The following is a 13,518-nucleotide window of genomic DNA, read 5'->3' as shown; positions in this document are numbered from 1 at the left end:
AGTGATTGTTGCATTTTTCGATATAAAGATATGATTGTACTTCCCCTCACGCATTCACGATGTCCTCAATCAGAACTGATCCCCTCACGCATGAAATAATGAAAATTGGAAGTTTTTAGATTTATTAATTAAGTCGTCTATCAATTTCGGACAGCGTACACGCCACCCAAAACGACATTCAATCCCGTTGACAGAAAAAAAAACTAAATTTGAACTTGTAGGTCTGTTAATAGAACCATCTCAAAATTTAAATGTCACTTTTTTCGGCAATTACTCGTGGGACGATTGATTTTGTAGGAGTTTCACTCCATGCACAACAGTAAATGATACATGTGTCTTTTCGTTAAAGTATTCACCACAGCATAGCATTCTCCGATTTTCAATATTTTGATCAGTTAAATTAGAAAATTGCGATTTAGAAATGTACATACCTTTCGAAGCGGTGACAATTACTCCACTCAAGCATAACCGGAAAATCCTCTCACTGTTTTCATTGCAGAACCGATTGTTCTGCGTGTGTAGATTACCAGCCGTGTCATAGGTTTGAACGTTGTTTTCAATTTAGACCTGTTTATATTTTTTCGTTTGGGCTTGTATTATATTTGCCTTCGGGTTTATATGATCCGTTCATCCTATTTTGACTCTTTCAAGATTCAAGAGTCTATCCTAAATTGAGGTAAATTATATGGCCTTCCAAATACCGTTTCGATTCCTTACATCACTGAAGAGACATTAATTGTCGAAATCCGGATATGGTGTACAAATATTTGCACCTCATGTTTGCGGTATACCATCTTTTCCGCAAGTTTATTGTTTTCTATTTGGTTATAAATTAATAATAAAATCTATTTTGTTACATCTTGTGATCCGTTTATTTGGCAATCGCCAATGGCAGTCAGCAGGGTTTAAGAACATCAGTTGTTCGACCTGCTAGTCAAATGCGTTTTGTTAAAATATACTTTTTCACTCATTTGGTCTTTTGGAAAATGTTGTTTGTGCTGTATTTACACCCCTCTACCAAGAAATTTGTTTTGCATGCACACGTATAAAATTGCGTTTTTTATCCAACGCAATCATAGGTTTGAACGTTGTTTTCAATTTAGACTTGTATACAACTCTACAACAGATTTATCCATCGGATCACCAGCAGTGATGATGATACATGTATTTCGCAAATGTTTTGTTCTTCCCTCGCCGGGATTCGAACTCAAGCTACTGAGATATCGTGACACCAAATCGCCTTCACTGTATCCGACGCGCTAGACCACACGACCACCTAGGCTTCACAAAAATAAAGCTTTCGGTGGCCGGGTCTTACCTTTCCTCGTCAGTTTTAATCTAGCGTCGTAATACAGTACATGATATATAAGGCATGAAGATGGAATTGTTACAGATCAGCTGAAATATCTATTGTAAAGGATCCTACAAATTATTGCAAGATACAGTCACAGAAATAATTATATTTATAAATGCGTCTGAACCAGTGACAACTCTACAACAGATTTATCCATCGGATCACCAGCAGTGATGGTGATACATGGCTGTGTACATTTTGTATATACAACTCGTCTAAACATCAGCCCAACAATGTTAGAGCTGTAAATTTGATTTCGCAAATTTGTTGTTCTTCCCTCGCCGGGATTCGAACTCATGCTACTGAGATATCGTGACACCAAATTGCCTTCACTGTATCCGACGCGCTAGACCACAAGACCACCTAGGCTTCACAAAAATAAAGCTTTCGGTGGCCGGGTGTTACCTTTCCTCGTCAGTTTTAATCTAGCGTCGTAATACAGTACATGATATATAAGGCATGAAGATGGAATTGTTACAGATCAGCTGAAATATCTATTGTAAAGGATCCTACAAATTAATGCAAGATACAGTCACAGAAATAATGATATTTATAAGTACGTCTGAACCAGTGACAACTCTACAACAGATTTATCTATCGGATCACCAGCAGTGATGGTGATACATGGCTGTGTACATTCTGTATATACAATTCGTCTAAACATCAGCCCAACAATGTTAGATCTGTAAATTTGCTTTTGCAATTTTTTTGTTCTTCCGTCGCCGGGATTTGAACTCATGCTACTGAGATATCGTGACACCAAATCGCCTGCACTGTATCCGACGCGCTAGACCGCACGACCACCTAGGCTTCACAAAATAAAAGCTTTCGATGGCCAGGTCTTACCTTTCCTCGTCAGTTTTAATCTAGCGTCGTAATACAGTACATGATATATAAGGCATGAAGATGGAATTGTTACAGATCAGCTGAAATATCTATTGTGAAGGATCCTACAAATTATTGCAAGATACAGTCACAGAAATAATTATATTTATAAGTACGTCTGAACCAGTGACAACTCTACAACAGATTTATCCATCGGATCACCAGCAGTGATGGTGATACATGGCTGTGTACATTCTGTATATACAACTCGTCTAAACATCAGCCCAGCAATGTTAGATCTGTAAATTTGCTTTCTCAAATTTTTTGTTCTTCCCTCGCCGGGATTCGAACTCATGCTACTGAGATATCGTGACACCAAATCGCCTGCACTGTATCCGACGCGCTAGACCACACGACCACCTAGGCTTAACAAAAATAAAGCTTTCGGTGGCCGGTTGTTATCTTTCCTCGTCAGTTTTAATCTAGCGTCGTAATACAGTACATGATGTATAAGGCATGAAGATGGAATTGTTACAGATCAGCTGAAATATCTATTGTAAAGGATCCTACAAATTAATGCAAGATACAGTCACAGAAATAATTATATTTATACATATGAAAGTACGTCTGAACCAGTGACAACTCTACAACAGATTTATCCATCGGATCGCCAGCAGTGATGGTGATACATTGCTGTGTACATTCTGTATATACAACTCGTCTAAAAATCAGCCCAACAATGTTAGATCTGTAAATTTGCTTTTGCAAATTTCTTGTTCTTCCCTCACCGGGATTCGAACTCATGCTACTGAGATATCGTGACACCAAATCGCCTACACTGTATCCGACGCGCTAGACCACACGACCACCTAGGCTTCACACAAATGAAGCTTTCGGTGGCCGGGTGTTACCTTTCCTCGTCAGTTTTAATCTAGCGTCGTAATACAGTACATGATATATAAGGCATGAAGATGGAATTGTTACAGATCAGCTGAAATATCTATTGTAAAGGATCCTACAAATTAATGCAAGATACAGTCACAGAAATAATTATACTTATAAGTACGTCTGAACCAGTGACAACTCTACAACAGATTTATCCATCGGATCACCAGCAGTGATGGTGATACATGGCTGTGTACATTCTGTATATACAACTCGTCTAAACATCAGCCCAACAATGTTAGATCTGTAAATTTGCTTTCGCAAATTTTTTGTTATTCCCTCGCCGGGATTCGAACTCATGCTACTGAGATATCGTGACACCAAATCGCCTGCACTGTATCTGACGCGCTAGACCACACGACCACCTAGGCTTCACAAAAATAAAGCTTTCGGTGGCCGGGTGTTACCTTTCCTCGTCAGTTTTAATCTAGCGTCGTAATACAATACATGATATATAAGGCATGAAGGTGGAATTACTACAGATCAGCTGAAATATCTATTGTAAAAGATCCTAAAAATTAATGCAAGATACAGTCACAGAAATAATCATATTTTTAAGTACGACTGAACCAGTGACAACTCTACAACAGATTTATCCATCGGATCACCAGCAGTGATGGTGATACATGGTGTATATATATATATATACCAGTCTAAATTGAAAATAACGTTCAAACCTATGATTGCGTTGGATAAAAACAGCAATTTTTATACGTCTGCATGCAGAACAAATTTCTTGGTAGAGGGGTCTAAATACAGCACAAACAATATTTTCCAAAAGACCAAAAAAGTGAAAACATATATTTTAACAAAACGATTTTGACTAGCAGGTCGAACAACGGATGTTCTTAAACACTGCTGACTGCCATGGCGATTGACAAATAAACGGATCACCAGATGTAACAAAATGGATCTTAATTATTAATTTAATACCAAACAGAAAACAATAAACTTGCGGAAAAGATGGTATACCGCAACCATGAGGTGCAAAAATTGGTACACCATATCCGGATTTCGACAATTAATGTCTTTTCAGTGATGTTAGGAATCAAAACGGTATTTGGAAGGCCATATAATTTACCAATTTACCTCAATTTAGGATTGACTCTTGAATTTTGAAGAGTCGAAATAGGATGAACAGATTATATAAACCCGAGGGCAAATATAATACAAGCCCAAACGAAAAAATATAAACAAGTCTAAATTGAAAACAACGTTCAAACCTACGATTGCGTTGGATAAAAACCGCAATTTTATACATGTGGATGCAAAACAAATTTCTTGGTAGAGGGGTCTAAATACAGCACAAACAACATTTTCCAAAAGACCAATAAAGTGGAAAAGTATATTTTAACAAAACGCATTTGACTAGCAGGTCAAACAACGGATGTTCTTAAACACTGCTGACTGCCATGGCGATTGCCAAATAAACGGATCACCAGATGTAACAAAATGGATCTTAATTATTAATTTAATACCAAACTGAAAACAAGAAACTTGCGGAAGAGATGGTATACCGCAAACATGAGGTGCAAAAATTGGTACACCATATCCGGATTTCGATAATTAATGTCTCTTCAGTGATGTTAGGAATCGAAACGGTATTTGGAAGGCCACATAATTTACCTTAATTTAGGATTGACTCTTGAATTTTGAAGAGTCGAAATATGATGAACGGATTATTTAAACCCGATATAAGTGCTGTTGAAATATATTTTTTTAGCAAATAATATACTTAAAGCAACAAATATGTGGAATAAAAATGGGAAAGTACAAAATGTACAAGGGTATCGAGAGTTAAAATTTAAAAAAAGAAAAAGTTCACACCATACAACGTGGTCAGATAATAAACGTAAATTGGAACGAGAAAAAGAGATTAAGTGCACTTAAAATAATAAAAAAGAAAACGGAAATGCACGTGGGATAATATGTACAGTAAAACTATAGAATTGAAATAAACTTATTACATATTAAGTCAATATGTGGGCAGACATGGCTACGAGATCAACTTTTAGAAACGCCCGCTATTTTGAATAATTGGCGCGTCACGTATGCTTTTTTTGTTTGTTTGAAAAATCGATATTTAACAAAATATTTGTAAAATTCTTTTCACACAAGTGATAAAAATGTATTGATTGTGTATTCCTGCACTCTCAGCACAATAAATTGTTCAAGGTATCTAGTAAAAGGTAAAACTATCGCTTGACCAAAAACCACGTCCACCAGCTTCAACTTCCACTACAATGGGAAACCGAGATATGTATAAGAGAGGGGAATGATACCAGAGGGACAATTATAATTATCCATTTACTGCGAGACTTGTATTTCCAATCAGCTGTAGGGATACGAAATATTAACGGTTGACATACTTGGAGAGGCCTGCTACGAATGATTCCGACAACAAAGGTAGGCGTTGTCTTCACCATTGTGTAGATAAATCAATTTAGATTTACGTCATTACAAGTTTTAGTGGGGTAAACAATCGAGAAATCAAAATATAACAAAAGTTCGCGTCTTGGTGACATTTTTCAAAAATGCGAGTTAAGTACCTTGTGTTATATTAATTAAGGTATATAGGAGTCAAGTGCCTGTGCAAACGTACTATAATCATAACAAGCAATATTATCGATTGGAGATAAAAATAGCATTTTACGTTTCCATATATACTAGTAATAGCGTTTATAAAAGCAACTTGTCATATGTTTTCCATCACCAATGTAGTAACCTTTTAAGTATACAAACCGTCTGACTGATGACACTTGTAGGAAACGTTGGTGTATGTTCATTTGACGATGATACAAATACGGTTAGGTGTGCTGCCCCTGTAAGTTCTGGCGTTCCACCATCTGTTACTGTAATCTGTAAAGGGTACGTATTTGACGCTGATGTTGGAGTATCAAGGTCAATTACTGATTTCAGCTGTAATTTATTGGCATCAAACTCAAAGAACCCGCCTGTGTCTCCACTTACAATGTTAAACGTATTTGATGTCGACGAGTCTTTATCTGTTACGGTAAATTCAATGATACTTGTTCCAACCGTTGCAACTTCCGATATACTTGCTGTAAAACTACTTGCAGAAAAAGCTGGGGGATTGTCATTAAAATCAACCAACTCGACACTTATAGTTCTCTCTGTTGATTTGATAGTCGATCCACCATCTTTAGCCTTCACAACAATATCATAAAAGCTAATTCCATTCGAATTTTCATAATCAAATGTGCCAATAGTTGAAAGTGCACCATTAACAGAATCAAGTCGAAACAGGCCACTTGTAGGTCCACCACTCAAACCTTAAATCAATACTCACACAAATGTGAAATGGCAAATAAAATACAAAGCATACACATTGAGTTTGATACCGTTTAAAGTATTTAACACTGCATAAATGGAAGAATAGAACGAAATAAGTGGAAGTAAATGGAACATGTTTTGTCAGGATACAACATCCGTAAATGAAACCAAAACGACAAGCAGATAAAATACTGATATGTTGTACGTTTGCCGATGTGAACACTATGCTTCAAAGACCAACATGCGTAGTTCTACAATAAGAAATAGTCCTAATAATATAAATCGAAAGCTATTAAAGGCCTTGGGATGACACAATGTAAAATAAGCGCTAATAACATTGACCGAACAAAAATTAATAAAAGTCAACGCAGATTCCACACCGTATGAAATTCTATATCTCCATCAGCCATAAAGTATGAAACATAAAAAATCAAACATTTTACATCAACACTTGATTCTGGAATGTATAATATCTCAGAAGATCTAGAAAAGATAAAACTATAACAGTCAGAACAAAAATGATTAGATACATGCAGCTATCATAACAAAATGAAGTAGTATTCAATTCCAAATATATTGTCCAATATATGTATGAAATATTTGATATTAGGTGTTAAAGAGCAAACAATCAATCAACCAAAATCAACTTTAGATACATATACATTTTACATGTCCATAAATTGAACCATGATTATCATAAACATTGTTTTCCTCTTGATCATCTTTTAAAATAAATGTACCTCTCTCAACTTTGATATACAAATACAACAAAGGTCAATGCGCTTAATATACACATTGAATTATCAAGCAAAGTTGTTTCCAACGAAAAAGATTTACAATGTAAACGTTTAAAAAGTTGAGGGTTGAGAAAAAAATAGTTTAACTCCACCAGATTTTCATGTACTTGTTAAAAGTTAAGAACATCGTCAGTAGTTATCTAATGTCATATATTTTTGAGTTCTAATAACTTTGATTGTTCTGTTAGATTTATGCCACACATGTGCAGACACATTACATTTATTTTCCGCGTTTCCGGGAGTTGCGGGAAAATGTCTAAAAGGAACGTTTTAAAAAATGGTGTTTTTCTGTAGTTGTACACATGGTTACGTGAACTAATCATTTGTGATTGCGTCATAAGTATTCTTATGATAATGGGGTGAAAGCGTGTTTTTATTTTCTCTGTGTTTTAAAAACATTCTAGCCGCAGACGTACAACACAAAACATGTCAGACCCGGCAGAAATAAACATGCCCAATCGACCAGCAAATTTAAGACGCAATGAGCCAGAATCAGAATGAAATTCTTCAGAGTATCGACACACTTATGACTAGTCGCCTAGATATTTTCAGAGATGCCAGTACTATAGGAGCAAAAACAAGATGGAGGGATCCGTTCTGCTGAATTTGACGAATAAGGACATAAGATGTCATTTTTGTAATAACATAAGCAACACGACGGGTGCCACATGTGGAGCAGGATCTGCTTACCCTTCCGGAGCACCTGAGATCACCCCCAGTTTTTGGTGGGGTTCGTGTTGCTTAGTCTTTAGTTTTCTATGTTGTGTCATCTGTACTATTATTTGTCTATTTGTCTTTTTATTTTTGGCCATGGCGTTGTCAGTTTGTTTTCGATCTAATATGAGTTTGACTGTCCCTCTGGTATCTTTCGTCCCTCTTTTATTTACTGCAGTCTAAGAGTGACAATACTGACAATAATTTTTTATGCGTTTTAACGGCGGAAGAGATTTATTTTGAAAGAAGGGGGACAATATTTACCAGCAAAGACAATACATGATAATACTTTTGTGACAAAACTAGAGTCTTCTAAACGTTAACCACCTAATCCGAAAGTTAAGATGGAACATATTGATTCTGAATCGACTATTTAACTTAACACTAAATATAAAGACAATTAAATTCTCCCTCGCCTGCTCGTCCAATTTAAAGCATGTCTTTACTAAATTCTTTCGTATAAATAAGACAAAAATCTAATGTAGGTTTGGTTGCTCGCAGTAACTTGTTCTTTTCTCTTGCAACAATGTTTAACAACATAATAATCTGATATAATTTAATAACAATCTTCAAATTGACATTGGCAAACAACAAGATTATCCAACCCACATCATTATATGTAAATGAACTTAAACTCTATATGATCAACACTCATAAATATGACAATAAACGGTAAACTGTGCTCGTCCAATTTAAAGCATGTCTTTACTAAATTCTTTCGTATAAATAAGACAAAACTCTAATATAGGTTTGGTTGCTTGCAGTGAAAAAACTATGTGAATTAAGTTTTTTATCCTACATTGAACTTTTGATGTCTTCCCTTACTTCGACAAAACAAAGGAGTAGATATGATTAGAATCAAAGGCCAAGACATGGCTTAGTTAAAATGCTGAATACCCTAAAAAATCTAGAAATAATCTTGCAAATTATGAAATAAAACTAAAGATTCCAAATTGGACACTATTTCCCGTTAAATAAGTCCACCAATAAAAAAGCGAAACAATTGTGAAAACCATTTGAAACACACCACACTCGAAATTTCTCATATTGCGGTATTTCATATTAATGTTGGCCTTGGTGATACGATATTACACCGTCAACCATCAATCACATGAACTGGCAAATCTTAGCTTTCCGTAGAGACTATAAAGAGAAAATTAAAAAATTAAAATCACGAACATTCATTTTTACACATCAGAGGTCGGATGGGAAATATTCTGCATATGCCCAAAATAACTTTAAATATTTAAATTAGGTAGAGTTGCGACGGCGGTTTTCATTGGTTGTAAAAACGATGCTTCTAAACTCCCATCATTCCATGCGCATCATGCTTCCTTCATCATCCAGCTACCATATTGCTTAATACTGCGACCAAAACAAACTGCAATTTATTTAATTTGACAATATTTGAACATATATTTTGATTATTTGTATATATATTTTTTTCTTTAATACTTCATTGTATTATCACGATACTTTAAAGCACGAATATTACGACTGTTTAAATTTTTTGGGCATTGTTTTTATTTTTATTTGTAGCTATACACGCCCATTGGCGTAGCTTACGTTGAGGCAACCGAGGTAACTCGGTAGTTGCTCGGTAAAAAAAAAAACAAAACTTTTCCTTTATAATCTTTTAAACGATTTCTACCTAATGCAGCAGACTAGATACTAAACACTAATATACCGACTTGCTTCGTCTTGTTGCCGCTATTGATTCATACCCTTTGCGAATTTAAGACTTATGGAAACATTTCCCTCCCTTAGTTGGAAATCCCCTTTGCGGTAGTTTTCTGTAATCTAAATTTGTCGGAGTAAAAAAAAAATCGACAACAGATTCATTTAGTCCTACTCCATTGTAAGCAAAATCAGTAGAATAGATGATGATCCAACTCACGAGTCTTCCCCTATTGAATCACTTGACCATTGCATCGGGTAAATTATTTAATTTTGTTTCAGAATAATTTCTAGTATATGAGGGTCTAGGCTAGGTTTACAGAAGACAGAAAAATGCCCTGAATTTAATTTAAACTTAAAAGAATAGAGATCTGAAATGGTGCTAAAATATAAAAGAAAGGAAAATCAAATTATGGGCGAAAATAATTTAAAATAAATATTTGAAGACCCCATTCAAACCCTCATTTATAACCGTAACGTCTAAAATTGAACCAACGTTGTGTGTTGACATTTTCCCCCTACACGTAGAACTTCAAATACACAGAGTTTCATTGACTATGGTACCAATCAAAATAAAATATACATCAATCAACATGCACAGAAAATAATTTATATGTTGCGGTTCTCAAGTTTTATTCTCGCTATTTGAAATTAATAGTTTTCACTAGCAGGGAATTTAAAATATTCAAAGGAGTCACTAATTCCAGAGAAATGTTTATCATATGCCTGTTATAGTTCATACATTATGTCAGTTTATATATAAACATTTCAACCAGATACTGTTTTCATTCAGCATGAAGACTTTAGAATAACGTAAATGTTAGTACTTCGCAGGTTGTCATTTTCATCGTGAATGCATGGAAAAAAGTTCAAAACCATTTAAGAATTTGAAGACCTTCCAAGAAATACCTGGACAAATTACAACCAATACAAGTGCCGTGGTGCACTTTTCTTGTAGCATGTGTTTATCTCCTAGTTTTGAACAGATATATCATGTTATGGAGGGGTATTTGCGAAAAATACCAGTCAAGGGACTGTAAAATTTCCGGAGCCGCTAGGCGATGGAAATTCGGTCCCCAGACTGGTATTTTTCGCAAATACCCCTCCATAACATGATATATCTGTTTTAATTACACCGAAAATATTTGGATCGAAACTAATTCATTAACATGTTAATGCATAATTTTGAGGGTAAGAGGATATTATCATAGAACCGCGGGAATTATACATGTACTAATACGCGTTAGCTCGCTTATGTAACGTCATATCCGAAAAATTTTGGCGGGAAAATGCTCGAGAGGGTAAAAAAGGAATATCCAAAATGGCAAATACCATGGTATTTGAGGCAAATCTACCGGCAGTGGTGAAAAACAGGCAAATTCGTTTGAAATGAGGAAAAAATATTAGAATATGCGAAAAATACACTGGCTATCAACCAATCAAAATCTGTCTTTCTTATATAAGGTGTAATTAATCAAGAAATTCTGCTGTTCAATCCGTCCGCCGTTTTGTGATGATTATCTATAATTCGTTGATTCGTGACCCACGACCAAGCGAGTAAATGATCATCACAAAAAGTGTTTCAAAAAAACCTTAATCGTTGCGTTTGTTTTTCTATATTGAAAATTCTTTATAGGTTTCTTCTGGCCATCGAACAAGGTCATGTTTTCCTTCTGATATAACGTTTAATCTTATGTCACAGTGAGGTACAGCCACCTATATTAGAGTACGACGGCTTGGAAATATTTCGGCAGATTAGGCTTTTGAGCTGGCTTTCCCCGTTTCCATTCTCAATTTTATGAAGTGTTCTCCGCGTGTGCATGCATGGACTGCAATTCACCATTACATGTCGATCCAATAGTGCTATGCTCATTTTAACATTGGTAGGCATTATAATTGTCGATATTTTACACTGAGCGTTAGCGAGGTGTAAAATATGGTCAAATATAATGCCTACCCATGTTAAAAAGAGCATAAAGCATGCCATGAAGGAATTATTTCAATTCTAATAGGACAAATACGGTATTTGTATAGGTCGGAGCGTACGAAAATACCTAAGAATATTTGGATGTTCCCATTTCCTCCCCATGAAGTATGTACATTTCATTTTCATATTTGATAAGTTTAAAAACTAATACCAGGGTAAATATATAGTTGTTTGAATAAAAATATATAATAAAGTTTATGTAAACAGCCAATACATATATTTTTATTAGGATAAAATTGAACCAACGAGAATGTAAACATTAAATTTGTGCGCATGTGTTAAACATATTTTGTGCTAATTAGAACTAAAAAAGCCATATAAGGACGTCATATTAGAGTGTCAAATTTGGTCAGCTAATCGGAACGTTGTAGATTACTATGTTGAATACGGTTGCCTTCGTGCTTGAAAATCAACACCAGAAGCTTCCTCCAACCTTCTGCAACCGACTGACAACATGGGAATAATATTATTCTTTTGTAAGTCTATTTCGTTGTTCAAGACATTTGATAAAAGAGAAACTGCACCATCTGTAAAACATCGTATTCAGCGCCATCAGGTTCTATCGTACCCTTAACACCATGGTCTGGATTTGCTTTGGACATTATGAACAAAGACAGTAAACGGTAAACTGTACGTTGTAGTTACTGTGAGCACCTTCGATGAACTGACAGCTTAACAATTTCTTTATATAAAATAACGGAACCCCACCATTTAAACCGCCAAAGGGTTTCACGTGCATATATAACCAATATATCTAAATCCAAAATAACCCGTTTACAACTTCTCCAACCAGTTTAAATATATATAACTATATAACTATATAACGTAAAGACATTAATTCGACTATTCGTTTAAGGTCCCTTTAAGTCATATTGCAAGTCACGTATTTAGGTTTAAAAACATCCTTGGCATTACAGTTTTTTTTTTTGGTTGTTTGGGCGTTCTTGGGTGTAGGTAAATTCAAGAAAACCACAAATTCATAAAGGTCTACTATAATTTTTGAATACTATTTTTGTGTAGTAAAAAAATACCTGCGACATTCCAGATGAAAAAAAGAAGTATACCGACATGTTATAAATGTTTTGAAATTTGTCAAAATATTTACGTGTTGAAATAGTGCCAAATTCATAAGTCACATCTCCGTCTGTACCGTCATCATCATCAGTTGCTGCTATGGTAACAATTGTTGTACCCACTGCTGCATTTTCGGCTAATGTGAAAAGTGTTGTGGCATCTGTCCATATGGGCGGAAACTCGTTGACACTAGTAACCTAGAATCAAAAGATAAACTGTTCATGTTCATTCAACTTTATTTTGAAACAAATACAATATGTTCGTAAAGTTGATATTACAAATGAATAGATATTTGTTATTCTGATTTTCAAAAACATCGCTGGAAATTTTATTGGCGTAATGCAAAACAACTGAATGATTCATTTTCATTTTGGCCTTATGCAACAACTGGTCCCATTTGTGATATATTTATGGCGCCACTCAAGGTAATTGAGAGAGTTATATTATCTATTTACGATGTGTTTATAATCTTACTCTTAGCAACTTAATGCTCTTAGTCAGACTGGAGTTACAATATATTTACTCAAACCATTATATATAAATAGAGTTTGACATATTATGTAGACACCTGTTGTAGACTATGTTGCTCTCTCGACGTGCATGATTATTTTTGTCGTTGGGTTGTTATCTAATTGACATATAAACCACATATCCTAGCAATATTTATATATAATAAATCAAGTGCACTTCTTTACACACTGACAGCTTTCGTCACCAGTAAACATACAAATGTAATACAGTGGTCTAAACTTAACTGCCTTGCATTCGGGAATCAATTAATTTTATAATTTCTATACTTTATTCAAACATTTTGTATAATAATACCGTAATTTAATACAAATAAACTCATC

At 34.9% G+C, this 13,518-nt stretch overlaps 1 protein-coding gene across 1 annotated transcript in view; it reads right to left on the bottom strand.

The window, feature by feature from the left end:
- LOC127723724 (protocadherin Fat 4-like) overlaps positions 1 to 13,518 on the bottom strand; it is a 77,421-nt gene that overhangs the window by 42,182 nt on the left and 21,721 nt on the right. The window contains exons 7-9 of the mRNA XM_052230505.1: positions 12,658 to 12,864; positions 10,272 to 10,332; positions 5,867 to 6,417 (exon numbers count right to left, since the gene is read on the bottom strand). Coding sequence (XP_052086465.1) covers positions 5,867 to 6,417; positions 10,272 to 10,332; positions 12,658 to 12,864 — 819 coding nt within the window. The remainder of the gene's footprint in view (positions 1 to 5,866; positions 6,418 to 10,271; positions 10,333 to 12,657; positions 12,865 to 13,518) is intronic.

Source organism: Mytilus californianus, unplaced genomic scaffold (assembly GCF_021869535.1).
Source record: "Mytilus californianus isolate M0D057914Y unplaced genomic scaffold, xbMytCali1.0.p SCAF_1, whole genome shotgun sequence".
Taxonomy (NCBI): domain Eukaryota; kingdom Metazoa; phylum Mollusca; class Bivalvia; order Mytilida; family Mytilidae; genus Mytilus; species Mytilus californianus.
Note: the sequence above shows the minus strand (reverse complement) of the source record. Positions and strands in the feature narration are given on the sequence as shown.